Source organism: Dipodomys merriami, unplaced genomic scaffold (assembly GCF_024711535.1).
Source record: "Dipodomys merriami isolate MVZ:Mamm:240054 unplaced genomic scaffold, mDipMer1.0.p SCAF_97, whole genome shotgun sequence".
Classification (NCBI taxonomy): domain Eukaryota; kingdom Metazoa; phylum Chordata; class Mammalia; order Rodentia; family Heteromyidae; genus Dipodomys; species Dipodomys merriami.
The window spans coordinates 1,856,509-1,872,828 of NW_027206590.1; the positions used below are offsets into that span (position 1 = coordinate 1,856,509).

The 16,320-nt window shown below is 52.3% G+C and overlaps 1 protein-coding gene across 1 annotated transcript in view; it reads left to right on the forward strand.

Annotated features, from left to right (window-relative positions):
• Window positions 1-3,700: 3,700 nt before the first annotated feature.
• Window positions 3,701-16,320, forward strand: part of Abtb3 (ankyrin repeat and BTB domain containing 3) — a 228,282-nt gene continuing 215,662 nt past the window's right edge. The window contains exon 1 of the mRNA XM_070014491.1: window positions 3,701-5,177. Coding sequence (XP_069870592.1) covers window positions 4,022-5,177 — 1,156 coding nt within the window. The 5' untranslated portion in view covers window positions 3,701-4,021. The remainder of the gene's footprint in view (window positions 5,178-16,320) is intronic.

Consider the following 16,320-nt stretch of genomic DNA (forward strand, 5'->3'; position numbering starts at 1 on the left):
CAGAAACTGTTCAAGTATCACTTTGAATAACCACAAAATGTGACTTCTGAAAAGCCACGTGTTGTACATTTGACGCACACTGTCAAGGGATCCTTCAAAATACTACCCAGCATTATGCTCTGTCTTGACACACTTCAATCAAGATTGGCCTTATAAACCTTTGCTCATCTGCTAGGCAAAATAATTCCAGTAGTTTCATTTCTGGATTTTCAATTTTTTGGTAGTGCTGGGGCTTGAACTCAGGGCCTTGCTTCTACAAAACAGTTGATTTGCCATGTAAGCCAGGCTTCCAGAACTTTTTATTTTTAAAATAGAGTCTTGTGTTTATGCCCTGGCCTGCTTGCACCTAGATCCCTCACTTTATGCTTCTCACATAGTTAGGATGCCAGGCATGCACCATTGCCTGCAGCTGTTGATTGAGATGGGGTCTCTAGTGTATGCTCAGGCTCACTTTGAATCTTGATCTTCCTGATCTTTGTGTTCTGAGTAGCTAGGATGACAGGCATGAGCCACCAATGCCTAGCTTTTGGATTTAAACATTTTTAATCTTCAGCATGTGCTTATCTGCATTGCTTAGACAATAACAAACATAAGACTTATAGCATCGAAGCATTATTTATGTTCATCCAAGCATTACTTATCCATAATAAGCAGAAACAACCAACTTGGAATCAGTATTCTAATTAAGGTTGAAGCATACCCAGAGAATATTTTGTAGCCACAATAAAAGAGTATTTTGGATGACTATCTAATAGCATGGGGAAATGATTCTACTATAAAACTTGGAGGAAACATTTTGAGAAGAATGCAAAATAGTTTACAGAATAATCACTGCTCTGTGTGTGTGTGTGTGTGTGTGTGTGTGTGTGTGTGTGTGTATCTGTGTTTCTGTCCATAGGAGTGTGTGTCTGTAGGAGTATATGTGTGCTCATAAGGCCAGAGAAGGAGGCAGAGTTCAGACTATTAGATTACCCCTTAGGAAAAGCTTCAATGTTATGGAAAGAATATTTGTTAACAGATCTGGCCAGCTAGCTAATCAGTATGCATTTTGTGAACCTATAAAACAATGGAGAGTCTTTGCTTTTTTGTTGTTGTTGCTGTTACTTTGGGGCTTGAACTCAGGGCCTCACATGCTCAATTGGCTTTTGCATTCAAAACTGGCACTCTATCAGCCATATCTCTACTTCCGTTTTGTTTTATTTGGTTTGCTTGTTTATTTGCTGGTAAATTGGAGATAGGAGTCTCACAGATTATTTTCTCTCCAGCCAGGCTGACTTTGGACTGTGATCCTCAGATCTCAGCTTCCTGAATGTGTAGGATTACAGATGTGAGTCATAATAGCCCAGTTTACATTTGGTTTGGATAACACGATTTTTTTCATGTGATAAAATGAGAATGGGTCTGCTGGAAGATTTTCAGACTGGGTGGATTGGAGAACAAAAAGGCAGAAGATGGGTAGAAAATCACTAATAGTCAAAGTGAGAGGTAACACGCATATGTTAGGATGGTAGCTACAATGTGATGGCAGAGTTGTGGCTCATAGATACGAGGGAAACACCAGATCATCTACTCACTCCCAGCTTTACTGAGGTCTGAGCAACAAATTACAAAGTGTGCGTGGTAAAGAGCTACACCGTGATATTTTGGCAGCATATGTATACACTTGTATAGAGAGATTCTATGTATCTATCTATCTATCTATCTATCTATCTATCTATCTATCTATCTATCTATCTATCTATCTATTATCTATTATCTATCTCCATTCTCCTGTGACAGACTCTTCATTTGTTTCCATCATTTGACTACTGCAAAGGACTCCAGTGAACACGGGATGCATTCAGCTCCTCTAAACAGTTCTTTAGTTTCCTTTGAATAGATATCCCCAAGTAGGATGCCAAATCATAGTTCTAACTAAATTTTTTTCAAGGAAAAGTCTGCATTATTTTCCCTAATGACCATCCTAATTTACATTCCACTCACCATGCGCAGAGGCGCCCCTTCTCCTTGCCAATGCTTGTTATCTTTGACTTTTTGATAATCACCATCCTAACAGGTGTGAGGCGACAGCTCATTATGGTTTTGATTTGCAGCTCCCTGATGATGGTGGTGTTAAACATCTTTTCATAGACCTGTTGGCCATCGTGAGCATCCAAACGAACAGCTCAAAGGCGGGTGGATTCTTCCTCTGTGCCAGGCCTGTGCATGGCAAACCTCCTCACAGTGAAGAGTCCAGGCAAATATGCAGTCTATAGCTACCAATGTGACAAGAAATTCACAGTCACAGGAGAAAGGAGCAGCAGAAGGACCAAACAAGTATTGGGAAGTCTGGGCAGGCTTCCCTTGTAGGAGCAGACTTCTCATAAAAGAGGAACTGTATAGGGGTGCTGGGATTCCCAGATGAATAAAATGTAGTTTCTGCTAGGATGGGTGCTGTCACACAAGTAATCCAGGCAATGCCACTTGACACAGAGCTGCAGCTAAGTCGTGCATATTTTTTTCTTTAGTCAAAAGCAAAAGAGCAGAGGCGATCACAGATTCATATCTGCAATTCTAAGTACTCAGGAAGCTGAGATCTGAGGATTTGAGTTCCAAGCCAACACCAAACTGGATCCAGTTAAGCAGACCCTTCTCTCCGCCCCCCCCCCCAAAAAAAGCTGGAAATGGAGCTGTGGCTCAAGTGGTATAGCCTCAGCCTTGAGGGAAAAAGCTAAAGGACAGCAACTAAGCCCTGAGTTCAAGCCCCAGGGCGGGGGAGCAGGGAGAGGGAGTGTGTGTGGAGAAAATTGTAAGGCTGAGTTGGTTGGCAGGTTGCCCATCAGGCAAAGTGGCACGTGAGCCCTTTCTGCAGCACATCTCCCAGGACTTTGGAAGATGGGCACAAGGTCCTCGCAGCAGCAGCAACAACAACAATAATAATAACTCCCTAGGGAGTCCTGGCGGCAGGTGGCTCCTGTCCTGAGATTCGGCCTCGGGGTGGCGTTCCTCGCCCAGGCCCCTCCGATTGCTTGCCTGGAACAGTCACAAGAACTGGTTCGGGTACCAAAAGGTGGTGGGGAGTGCGGAGACAGGGAGAAAGAAAACACCCCCCCCCCCAAACCCGCTGCAGGTATGGGGGGGGGCGGGGAAGCGAAATCAATCACCGGAGCAGAAAGTGAGCCGCGGACAGACTCGGTGCGGACCGCTGGGGACATCCCACCTCGGTGTGGGAATTCACCCGCGAGGAACAAGGCACCAGGCAACCAGGATGGCAGCCTCCCTGCCTCCATGATCCCACGGTTTCCCCACCCCGTCCCCCCCAATTCCTGGGCCGCTCGCCGCTCCCCACTAGCTGCAGCCTTTGGTCAAGGCCGGGGGAGGGGGGGAGGGGGGAGGAGGAGGGGGAGGGAGGGGGGCGTGTTCGGAGGGCGGGGCCGCGTGGACAGGAAGAATTTAAAAAGAAGGGCAATTAGCATCCTCCGATGCCATTGGCTCTCCACGGGCCCTTCTTTGCATACTCCCGCCCCCCCCTCCCCGGGCCGTCCTGGGCTCTGCTGGCGTTGGGCAGGCTTGGCAGGCTCCGGGGCAGCTCCAGTGCTCCAGTGCGGGGCGGGCGGGAGCGGCGAGCGCGGGGCCGGCCGCCCGCGGAGCTGCGGCGGTGGCATCCGGGGCGGGCTTGGGGCGGGAGGGGTGGGTGGGTGGGTGGGGGGGTCGTACCCACACTGCGGCGGGCGGCATCTGGACCCACCCGAGCCCCAGGGAGGGGCGGGCTTGATGGACACTTTTTCTTTTGGAATGCCAGGGGCGAGTCCCGGCGGGAGCTTCCCCGCTGGCCTGGCTCGTTCCTAGCGCGTCCCAGCTCCGGCGGGGACGGGAGCCGACGGCCACAGCGCCGGTGCCGGGCTGTGTAATTCCAGCGGCGGCGGCGGCGGCGGGAGGCAGCCCAAAGTAGTGACGCCCGGTGGGAAAGTGAGCCGAGCCAGCGCGGAGCCCGCGGAGCCCCCGCGACCCCCCGGCGGCCGCAGCATGAAGTGGCGCAGCGATGGCCAGGAGAGGTAAGAAGCCGGTGGTGCGGACGCTGGAGGATCTGACGCTGGACTCGGGTTATGGTGGCGCGGCGGACTCGGTGCGCTCCTCCAACTTGTCCCTGTGTTGCTCCGACTCGCACCCGGCGTCGTCCCCGTATGGCGGGAGCTGCTGGCCGCCTCTAGCTGACTCCATGCACAGCCGGCACAACAGCTTTGACACGGTCAACACTGCCCTGGTGGAAGACTCCGAGGGGCTGGACTGCGCCGGCCAGCACTGTTCGCGGCTGCTGCCGGACCTCGACGAGGTCCCCTGGACCCTCCAGGAGCTGGAGGCGCTGCTGCTGCGCTCTCGGGACCCCCGGGCAGGCCCGGCGCCCCCCGGCAGCCTGCCCAAGGACGCGCTGGCCAAGCTCTCGATGCTGGTGAGCCGGGCGCTGGTGCGCATCGCCAAAGAGGCGCAGCGCCTGAGCCTGCGCTTCGCCAAGTGCACCAAGTATGAGATCCAGAGCGCCATGGAGATCGTGCTGTCCTGGGGCCTGGCTGCGCACTGCACCGCGGCCGCCCTGGCCGCCCTGTCCCTCTATAACATGAGCAGCGCCGGCGGCGACCGCCTGGGCCGCGGGAAGTCGGCGCGCTGCGGCCTCACCTTCTCCGTGGGCCGCGTGTACCGCTGGATGGTGGACAGCCGCGTGGCGCTGCGCATCCACGAGCACGCAGCCATCTACCTGACCGCCTGCATGGAGAGCCTCTTCCGGGACATCTACTCCCGGGTGGTGGCCTCCGGGCTACCCCGGAGCTGCGGTGGCCCGGGCTCGGGCTCCGGTTCCGGTTCCGGCTCCGGCCCAGGCCCCAGCTCAGGCCCCGGTGCGGCCCCCGCGCCGGAGAAAGAGCGGGAGGCGCCGCCGGGCGGGGGCGCGGCGAGCGGCGGCGCCTGCAGCGCAGCCAGCAGCGCCAGCGGGGGCAGCGGCTGTTGCGCCCCGCCCGGCCCGGGGGTCGCCGCCGCCGCCGTCCCTGTGGCCACCGCCGCCAACCACCACCACCATCACCACGCGCTCCACGAGGCGCCCAAGTTCACCGTGGAGACCCTGGAGCACACGGTCAACAACGACTCCGAGATCTGGGGGCTCCTGCAGCCCTACCAACACCTCATCTGCGGGAAGAACGCCAGCGGTAAGTGGCGGCGCGGGTGCCCCACCTAACTCGCCCAACTCTCGGGCGCAAGTTCGTCTTGTGTCCCTCCCCCCCCTCCCCACACCCCCTGGCGTCTCGTTGAACCGGGGTTTTGGGAGGGGGCCCGCCCAGCTGCAGATCGTCAGAAGCCCCGCAGGTTGCATCCCTTACCAAGCCCTCACTCAGGTCCTGGAGCGCAAAGCAGCCCCGGTCGGTGCGCAAAACCCCAAGGCGAGTTTCCAGGGCCGGTGTGAGGGCGTTTGCGCCTAGTACCTACTTCTCATTTATTTATTTATCTTGTGCCAGAACACCCTGTTCGTTAGGACGGTTCAGATGCGCCTTTCCTGTGCCCGCGAGCTAGGACCGGGCCACCACCGGGGGTTCTTGCACTTGTCCCCTCCCCGCCCTCCCTCGGGGGACGCTGGCCGGGGGGTAACCCGGGAAGGGGCGGGGCCGGCGGCTGGGGCCCCTGCCGACCAGCCGGCAGAGGTGTGGCGTGGTGAGAGGTGGAGTCCGCAGCGCCAAGTTTGTTTTCTCCCCCTCTCCCGACGCCCTTCTCCGCCCCCCAAAGCACCAGGCCCTCAGTGGCCACGTCCAGCTCCGGCCACTCAGGGTTCCGGGCTGGCGGGGGAGCCGCGCCTGTCAGCCCCGGGGACGGGAGGGAGGGAGGGAGGGAGGGAGGCTCGTTGGGTGAGGGCGTCGTGCTCCCACGGATTCTGCCCTCCCCTCTCGGTGCGCACGCCCCCTCCCCTGATTTGGAGACTTCCCCTGGCGGGTTCGAACCCGCAGCCGCGCAGGGCGCAGAGGGGAGGGCGAGGGTGGGGACGCGTGTGTTCGAGCTGGCACCGGCCGCCCCGCCGTCTGTCGCCGAAAGCCCGAGGAGACACTTCAAAAGCTTCAATTTTCCACAGGAAATGGTAGAAGCGTCACTGGGGACTGGAGGAGCTAGAGTCAAACTTTCGTTACATATTCAGTGGTTTGGCCGCAGGTTGGCGGGCTCGAGGCTGAAATGCAGCCCTTCTGGAGATTTCAGTCGCGTCGCTGCCTGTCTGTTTCCCGGGGACCCCCGGGAAGGGATGGAGCAGGCGCGACGCGGCCGGCCCAAGTGTGTGCGTGTGTGTGTGCGTGTGTGTGTGTGTGTGTGTGTGTGAACACAGGTGCGTTCATGTGTGCGCGCGCGAGCGTGTACATGTGCAGATGTGTACGTGTGTGAGTCGGTGTGTGTGGGAGCAAGCGAGATCAGGGCCCTGGCACACCGCTCCAGCCCCAAACCCTTTGGAAACGGGCCCTGCTGCTCAGCTCCACACCTTCACCTGGATTTGATCATCTGTGGGGGATGGGGAGGAAAAGGCAAAGTGAGTGTGTGGGGGGGGGGATGGTACGCATCAATCCCCACACATTCTCCAGGCTCTATTTGCCAGAGCCCTTCCCCCTTCTTTGCCAGCCAAAGAAGGGCACAGCACAACCCCCATTGATGATATCTACACACAAGGGCACACACACACACACACACACACACACACACACACTCCACATCAGGGCTGAGAATGGAAACATCTGGGGGAAGGGGGGAGGGAAAGACAATGTGCTTCTTCAGAATGAGGGGATTCACCTGTCACCATCCACCACCTCCAGGCAGATTGGTCTCTGGTTGGAAGCCCACTCCTCTTCTTCCTCTTCCCCCGCCCCCCCAAAAAAGAGCCCAGAGGGGGTGACTCCTTCCCCCTACTCTGAACCCACCTCTTGGGGCTGGGACCCCCTTTTTCTTTCCCTCTCCCTCCATTGTCCTTCGTGAGGAATTCTCATCCTCCTCAAAATAATCCCGTTTTGCAAACGGGGGGGGGGGGGGGGGACTCTGTCCCCCTTGTCCACCAGTCTCTTAAACTGTGACTCAGCCCTTTGTTGAACCTCAGCCCCTCATCCGCAAAGCAAGGAGCCCCATGTGCCTGCCACGAAGCCCCAGTCCTTCTGTAGCTCTGTTAGCAGCCTGTCTGCGTTTTTTCAAATAGATTGTACTTTTATGATCCTTCATCATGTCTTGTAATGACAGTGTTGGTGCTTATGCTTTTTTGGAGTAGGGATCATTTCAGGAAAGAAAAGACCACACTGTTGGTTTGGGGCAGGGTGAGTGTGGCTGGCTGTTTGGTTCCCACACCACTGAGCTTAACTCCTGGGATTTTTTTTGGGGGGGGTATGGGGGGAGGAAGCAGGGGAGAGAGGCCTTGGACCTCCTCTGGAAGGAGACAGTGCTGTAATTCTCTGTGATCTCTTCATCTGGGCTCCTTGGGCTTGTTCAAAATGGCAGGGCATGTGTGAAGAGCTGTGGAATGAGTGAGTAATGCCTTAACCATGTGAAACATACATTAAACATCAGGCCTAGTTCTTTGAGCTGTTTTTTTCGTGGCAGGTTTTTCTGAGCCAACAGCCTTATTAAGGAGAGCATAACTTTCCTACTAGATTTAACTCAGTAACACCACTTATTCATTCATTTGGGAATTCATTTGTTAGTCAATATTTATTGAACAGTTTCTAAATGCTAGGAACTCAGTACTGGAAAAGAGAGAAGGACAGCCAGCGCTACTCTCTACATTAACCCGTCTCATCTCCCAGTGTTCAGTGTTCTTTCGAAAAAGCGCTAGAAGAGGGAACTGAGGCAGGAAACTTGAGCACCTTGTATAATTGAAGGTGGACAGCTGAGCTTCATACCACACTACTCTGTTCTTTCCTTCCCCTCCTTCCCTACCACCTTTGGCAGTACCAGGATTTGAACACTGGGACCTGTGCTTGCTAAGCACTCTACCACTAGAGCCACACCTCCAGTCCTTTTACTTTTCAGATAAAGTTCCTTGCTTTTGCATAGGCTGGCCAGGGATCATGACCTTTCTACCTCCACCTCCCAAATAGCTGTGATTAAAGGTGTGAGCCACCACACTTGGCAGCGGCTAGGCCTTAATTACTATCTTATCTGGTGCTAGTGACAGATGAGTCTCCTGCCTTCCGGTCGCCCTTCACTATCTTCATAATTGAACAGAGACTCTGTACAACTTGACATTATTTTTGTCCTGATTGATTCACCTTTTGTTCCTACCAAACTGAACCAGGCAGTACTGAACTTTACATTTTCACATGTCATATTCTTTGCTAAGTTTAAGACAGAGCCCAATACACGGTGCTTATTAAGTTCCTCTTGAGTTGAACAAGCTGATGTTCTATATTATGCAATGACAATTACTTTTGGAGTGTCTCAAATCTTCTTTGGTGTGTATGTGTGTGCACACCTGCACGAGCCCTGGTCCTGAGCCTTGAACCCAGACTCTGGGCACTGTCCCTCAGCTTTTTCACTCAAGACTAGCCCTCTACCATTATAGCTATAGCTCTTCTTCTGGCTTTTTGGTGGTTAATTGAAGATGAGAATCTCACAGACTATGCTGCCAAGGCTGGCTTTGAACCATGATCCTCAGATCTCAGCCTCCTGAGTAGTGAGGATTATAGGCATGAGTCACCAGTGTTCAGCTAAATACTATTTTAAAACACAGAAAGAATGAGAAGGGAAGACTGGAAGAGGCCAAGGGTTGGGGGGAAAGGGGCAAAACCTGACGGAAAGAGCTCGCCTGGAATCTCAGCTGTGCTACTTTCTCGCAGGTGACTTTTGCTGAATTTGATTTTCCTCATTTCCATAATGAGAACTCCATCAGAGAACCCAAACTTAGCTCATAGGGGGAGATTAGAGGCTTAGATCCGATTCTGTCTCTGAAAACCCCAGCCACATAGTAGGCACTCGATAATAATGACTTCCTTAAGAAACAGATTCACCAGTCTGGTGATAAGGGTACTTTGGGGATTTTGAGTTATCTCTTTAATTTCAGGGATCTCCAGTGATTTTTTTCCTAAACATTAATTAACAGAAGCCCTCGCTAATACTGCCTTGGTGGCCAGTGGTTTGCAGGTCATCTGTTTTTCTGTAACCAGTGGGCTCAAGTTCATAGTAAATACTTGCTAGGCAGTTTTCCTGTCTCAGAGCTGGTCATTCTGTTCTTTAGTGTTGTGTCTTGTGCTGGACAGAAATGTTACTTGAAGAATGCAGCCATCTGATGAGCCAACCTTAGAGTGTCTTTCCTTACTGCACAGATTTTTAATTAACTGGCTCAATGTAAATTAAAACCTGGAATTTAGGTCAGTAGAGGGTTGTGTGTGTGTGTGTGTGTGTGTGTGTGTGTGTGTGTGTGTGTGTGTGTGTGTGTGTGTATACGCATGCATGTGCACATTTGTCATTTCCCTGCTGTGCCATTTAAGTTGAGTGTTTCAGGAAAATAAAATAAAAATAAAAACCCAAGAAAGCCTTGAGGGACCAACCTGGAAAAAGGCAGGTCAAAGTCTGGGTGTTGTGGCTTGAATTGGAGGCAAACCTAATTCTAAATCTGTTACTTGGGGCTGGGAAGGTGGCTCAGTGGTAGAGTGCTTGCCTTGCATGCATGAGGCCCTGGGTTCAATTCCTCAGCACCGCATAAGCAGAAAAAGCCAGAAGTGGAGCTATGACTCTAGTGGTAGAGTGCTAGCCTTGAGCTGAAGAGCCAAGGGACAGTGCCCAGGCCCAGAGTTCAGGCCTCACGACCAACAACAACAACAACAAAATTATCTAAATCTGTTACTCTTTATGACCTTGAGCCAGATGACACATTCATCCTCTAAAAGTACTCTAATTATTATTACTATTATTATTATATTCATCATCATCATTATTATTATCATCTGCTGAAAGGTAAATATAAAACAGCCATTGACTCTGGAATCAGACATACTTGTAAACTGTAGTTTTCCAATCTGTAAAATGGGCATCGTAACAATAATAGCTACTCTCGCACATCTTATTACCTGCCAGGTGCTGCTTAAGTGTACTGTAGTACACACAGTATTGTAATATTGTACTTGCCATATCAGGTATTTATAAAAGACAATCTCAGGTCTGCATAGCTTGTCACAATAGAAGATTATTTCTCACTTAAACTCTGATTGGGAGATGAGTAGGCGGGGCAGGGTGAGGTAGGTACTAAGCTTTGATTGGTGGAGAGTTTGCTTTGTGTATGGTCAGCTTGTGGCTTCTAGTGTGCCCTTGGACAACCAGCCAATAGGGACTGTAAGCAGGGGACAATCTGAAGAAAGGTATTGTAGAAGGGACCTATGTTGCTGGGGCCTGCATGTCATTCATTGGCTACACTTGTCCCTGGGACTGTTTGCCCACCAAGTATCTGTGAACATCCTTGTCCTTCTTGACTTTTCCTTGAGGGAGAAGCCACTTTCTCTCTGGTCTCCACTGAAAGCGATGGATCTTTGGATGGAGCTGGGTTATATGCACCCATACTGCCCCAAAGAGCCAAGTCCACTCCTGTGTTAGGCTTGATTCTGCTCTCTGCAAAGAACTTAGGATTTCGTTGTTCCTGCCATGGACCCAGTTCCGCGCAGAGGGAGGATTTTCTATGTTCATTACTCTTCGTGGCCATTGCCTGAAAGTAGGTTTGGAGGGCTCTAAATCTAAAGTTTAATGCGTTTGCCTTGGGTGAACCAGCTTGCAAGGAACGGTTCGACTGGAATTTGTCAGTAAAGCTCTTGAACTTGCTTACAGAATATTTGTGAGGATCAAAGAATTTTTTGGACACTCAAAGATTATTTTAATGCTGCAATAGCAAAATGACTTAAAATCCAAGTTTAGAGATTTTACCAATGCGCTTCCCTCTACTGTTTAGTAGGATTTCCAGCTCTGCCTCTCTGTTGTATTAATCAGCTTTGCAACACTGTGATGAAATACTTGAGGCAGCTACCACAATAAAGAAGAAAGGTTTATTTAGCTCAGTTCGGGCTTGGGGGGGGGGTGTTCAAGGGTATTGAGTAGCAGATGATAATGGTTGAGGGTACCTGGTGGAGTGAGTGGTCCTGGAGGAATCAGGAAGCAGAGGGAGCTGGGTAAGGCCAAACCATAGCCGGTGCCAGGTGTTTCAGGAGCCATATTCTTAATTCTTTCCCACTCCCAATGCTCAATCCTGGGCCCCATTTTATTTCTGGATCTTTGTACCTCTCCCTTTCTCTCTCATTGTCTTGGCTTTTACTGTTTAAGGTCTAGAATTAGTTGTGTTTTCCTCAATTACTTCTTTCTAATTTTTTCCTTGCTGGCTGATTTGTATGTGAGCTCTAATAACCTGTTAAACTCCACTAGGAGCAATCAGAAAACTATATTACCTTTTTGATTTTCTACCACGTTCAGTCTGGCTGAAGTGGTGTGGTGCCTGTGGAAATGGTCAGCGGTCCGCCAGCTGGAGCAGGTGACTGAGAGGAACTCCTCTGATTGGGTGTGGTGGACAAAGTCTGGACAATCCTGTGGACATTTGTTGTTGTTGTTTTTATACTGGGATTTGAACTCATGGCCTTATACTTGCCAGACAGGTGCTCTGTTATGGAGTCCCAGCCTAGTCCTTTTTGCTTTAGTTGTTTTGGAGTTTATGCCTGGGCCAGCCTGGATCACGATCCTCCTATTTATGCTTCCTGTGTAGCTGGGATGATAGGCATGTACCATCGTGTTCAGCTTTTTCTAGTGGAGATAAGCTCTTGTGAACTTGGTTTACAGGTTGGCCTCAAACTGCAGTCCTCCTAATCTTGGCCTCTGGGGTTGCTAGGATTATAGGCATTACCACTGGTATCCAACTTGTAAGAGGTTTTTATGAACAATTCCCAACAGGTCCATTGCTTCCTTCCCCATGCCAGTGGCCCCATGGCCTTAGTTAGATGCAGAGGGGCTGGAATTTGGGGCGTCTTTTCGCTGGGCAGGTGGATTTCCCCACAATTCTACTTTAAGCCTTTTTTTTTCTTTTTGTCCATTGTGGGACTTGAACTCTAGATGCCTGAGTGCTGTCCTTGAGCTCTTTAGCTCAAGGCTAGCACTCTACCACTTGAGCCACAGCATCACTTCTGGTTTTCTGATGGTTAATTGGAGATAAGAGTCTCACAGATTTTCCTGCCTGGGCTGGCTTTGAACCTAACTGTGATCCTCAGATCTCAGCCTCCTGGGTAGCTAGGATTCCAGGTGTGAGCCACCGGCGCCTGCTCCTTAGTCTTTATTAGAGAGCCAGACCCCTCAATACCTGGAAGCAGGTGCAATGAGTAACCTACTTGGCAGGCTAAGAAGTTGGAGGACAGAAAGTTTAAGGAATCTGCCGTGAGTGACCCAGCTTGCAAGTGGCTGGCCAGACCGGAATTTGTCAGCCAGGCACTCAGACTTGCTCACAGAACATTTGTGAGGACCAAAGACCTAATAAACATGAGATACTGTTATCCCAGTATCTCATTCTCAGCACACACTTAAATAATGGCTATCTACTATCTACCTTCTCAAGGATCCTACCATCCTGTGCTGGAAGAGGGAGGAAGGCTGAGCTCAGCAGTGAAGGAACTGGAAAGACCAGGGGCTCCAGGAGAACTGTACTGTGCGCCTCACTCTTCTCCTCTGCCCAGGGCCAGGCCAGGTACCATGTTCATCCTTCCACATGGATGACCTCATTTCAGGGCGGCCCTGGTCTTGTGAAATGGGTGTTCCTGAACCCCATTTTCCTGTGGGAAATCTGAAGGTCAGAACAGTTCAACCACTGGTTTTAAAAAGGATGTCACCCTGACTAAGTGGTAGGCTTGGGGTTTGGGCTCAGTAGCTTGAGCACTGAACCAGTGCTCAGTTCTGGGTCCTGCGTGACTGGCAGAAGTGGGCGTGGCCGAGGGCAGGGCTGAGGCGGGGCCAGGGGGGATTTGCCGTGTTCATGATTATATGTATATGTATATGTATATGTATATGGGGAGTGCAGGACTTAGTCCCCACCCACCCGTTCCTCCCTGGCTACTCCATGTCTCACTGCCCAGCCGTTCATCAGACCACAGGGCAGCCTCCTTCACCAAGGCCCTGTGCCAGGGGCTGGCTTTATTGTCCTCAGGGCCTAGCTCTACCCTTCCCACACTCTGCCCAGCTGGGTACGGCGCTAGGAAGTACAAAGCATGGCCTTTCTCACTCATGGATAGGAAAGCAGAAAGCTCCGGGCTCCGTGGAGAATTCATTCTGGCTCTATGATTTTCACTCGAGCTCTCTGTGTATCGCAGCCCAGGCCCCCTGGGATCACAGAACTCTGGATGAAGTGGACCAGGGTTCAAGTTCTACCTCTACCACATTCGAGCCAGGTGCTGTGGATGAGTCTGCTCATCTCTCCCAGCCTCAATTTCCCTGTCTGTTTCATGAGCAGAGCGGCAGCACACCTCTATAGGTTCCGGGGGGGGGGGGGAATGAAATTAGTTAATTCAGGACAGCCTTAGACACCATCATACACACTCACTATTTGTAGATATTATGGGATGCTTCTTAAAGGCGCAGTCTCTGAATCTTGCCTCATTGACGCAAAGATTTCAGTCCATAAGCAACGGACTTCTGGGAGTGGACCACTTACCGGCTGATGTTGGGCAGAAAACTCTGTGACTCAGCTTTGAACTCAGGGCCTCCTGCTTGCTAGGCAGGTGCTCTACCATTGGAGCCTTCAACCTCTGGTTTCATCAGCATTTTATGCCTGGGCCATCCTGGGCTGTGATTCTCCTCCTTGTGCTTTCCTGGGTCATTGTTCAGAAGAACAGGTGTGCCAAATGCAGGCTCACATTAGCAGCGGGGAGCACCAGAGATCAGTGGGGAGTGGGGATTGAAATCTGCCAGCCCTGAGGCCCCCGGTTGTGTGGATTTACCTATTGTTCCTTGGGTCCCTAGGGCAGCCTTGAGGTCCACAGCACAAGAATTCTGCCAATATAGAATCCCCTGCTTTTCCTCCATTGATCTCTCTGAGTTTAAGCCTGGGGAGCCAGCTTGGCCATTCCCTCCCCCCACCCCTGTGCTCAGCCCTTCTCCATCTCTGCCCCTCCCCCTCAGCCCAGCCAGACTGGCTTCTTGCCCCCTGGCAGGCCTTTAGGCCCTGGGTGATTGGCTAATCACCACTCTGTGTGAACTGCACGCAGCGGAGAGGGGAGGGGGCGCGTGAGTGTTTGATGGGGACCGTGAAGCTTCTGGAAACATGGGCACTGAATGATTGATGGAAAACAGGAAGCTTCCAGAAACATAGGCCCTGAATGATGGGGTACCAGGAAGCTTATGGAATTATGGGCACTGAGTGATGGATGGCTACCAGGCAGCATCTGGGAACTCTGAGGTCTGGGAGGAAAGCGCTGCTCCTCCCTGGTGCTGCTGGGGGTGGGGATGGCGGGGGCCACCGCGGCGGACACCACACATCAAGGTCAGGAGGGTCCTGGCCATGGAGGTGACCAGCCAGGGAGAAGCCTTCCAGAGAGGGCCGGGCAGGGGTGTGGAGCTTAGGAGGATGACACGGGAGCCATCAGGACGACAAGAAGGAAAGCAGTGCAAGGCCCTTGGGGGCCAGATGCCCGGCACTCAGCCTGTGGAAGTGGGCACCTGGCAGGAGAGACAAGTCTGGCGTCTAGGATGCCAGGCGTGTGTGTATGAGAGGGCGCAGGTGTGCGCGCGGCCTCTCTGTCCTCCGTCTAACCCCTTGTCCACTCTGCTTGCAGTCATCTGGCTCTCCTCGCTTGAGAGCTGTGTCTTCCACACAGCTGTGAGCAGGCTGGCACTCTTCGGCGAGCCCAGCACGTGGCTGGCACGACACAGGGGTCCAGGAGACGGAGGGTCCCTGATTCCTCCATTGAGCAGGAAGTCACCAGGGGTTCAGGGATGAGAAGGGGACCTGGGCTGTAGGACCCACACCCCTGGCCTCTCTGAGACTCGGCTCCCCGGAGAGGCTTGGAGGTGTGGACCTCAGGTTCTGGGGTTCTAGCGCTGCGGGTGGCAGCTGCTGCCTGGGGTGTTCCCCATGCGCCTGGCCCTGGCTTCAGCTGTGAGGAGCCACAGCCATTGGAGGAGAGGAATCATGGGCTCCGCTTTGCTGATGGGGCGGCGGGAGTGGTGGTTAGTAAGATTGGGGCTGAGTTTCAGCCCCTGAGCCCCTGCCTGGCTCCTCCCTGCAGTACTGTGCGGTGGGAATGTGGGAAGCCCTCCCCTGTCCTTAAACACGGAGGGCTTACGGCCAGAACAAGGCAGAAGAGGAGCAAGCTGTTCAGAGTTCTCTGAAAAGGGAAGCAAGTACCTGCGTTTTCCAAGATGGCGTTGAACTTCAAAGGAATCATCAGAAAGAAAAGTGCTTCGTGCATGGTTACTTAGTCCTTCCTTTGATCATTTGTCCACGTTTTTTTTTTTTATTGAGCATCTACTGTAGACTAGCATGACCCTAGATCCCTAGTATCCCTAGCAGATCAAAACAATTGCCTCCACAAGACTTACATTGAGGGGCAGAGCGCTCACCTTGCATGCATGAGGCCCTGGGTTCGATTCCTCAGCACCACATAAGCAAAAAGAAAAAAGCCAGAAGTGGCGCTGTGGCTCAAGTGGTAGAGCGTTAGCCTTGAGCTGAAGAGCTGAGGGACAGCGCCCAGGCCCAGAGTTCAGACCCCACGACCGGACCCCCCCCCCAAAAAAAAGACTTACATTGAGTTGGAGGAGGTCCTAAATAATCAACACATCCTGTGAAGAAACAATAGAGGGTATTAGAACATGGGTCCCACCATTAGGGGGGAAAAAGACAAGGAGGAGATCAAGAGATGGGTGATGGTGAGTTGTAATTACGGTGTGGTAAGGGTGGTCTTATTGAGAAGGTGACACAGACACTCAGCTGTGAAAGAGTAGCAGGAATTAGTCATGTTGATACCTAAGGTGATAGAGTTCCACACGGAGGGGAAAGCCAGTGCAAAGGCCCTGAGGCAGAAATCCAAGCGCTAGAGAAGTAGGAGTGAACTAGGAGAGCCATGGAAAGCTGGGCCATGGAAAGTCAAGGCGGGTAAGTCCTCACAGACCACCGAAGACTTTGGTGTTCATTCTTAGGGATGTCATGGCAGGGTTTTGAGCCAGGATTGCCAGGGGTGGCTGCTGGTTAAAATAACAGAGTCCAGAGGAGCGAAAGCAAGGGCAGGGCAGGCAGTGTGTGGCGATCTGAGCCGCAGAGTAGGTGCCCTGGACCATGGGGGAAGCTGTGGAGGTTGAGTTAGAGGAGGGGGCTCATGCCACGTCTCC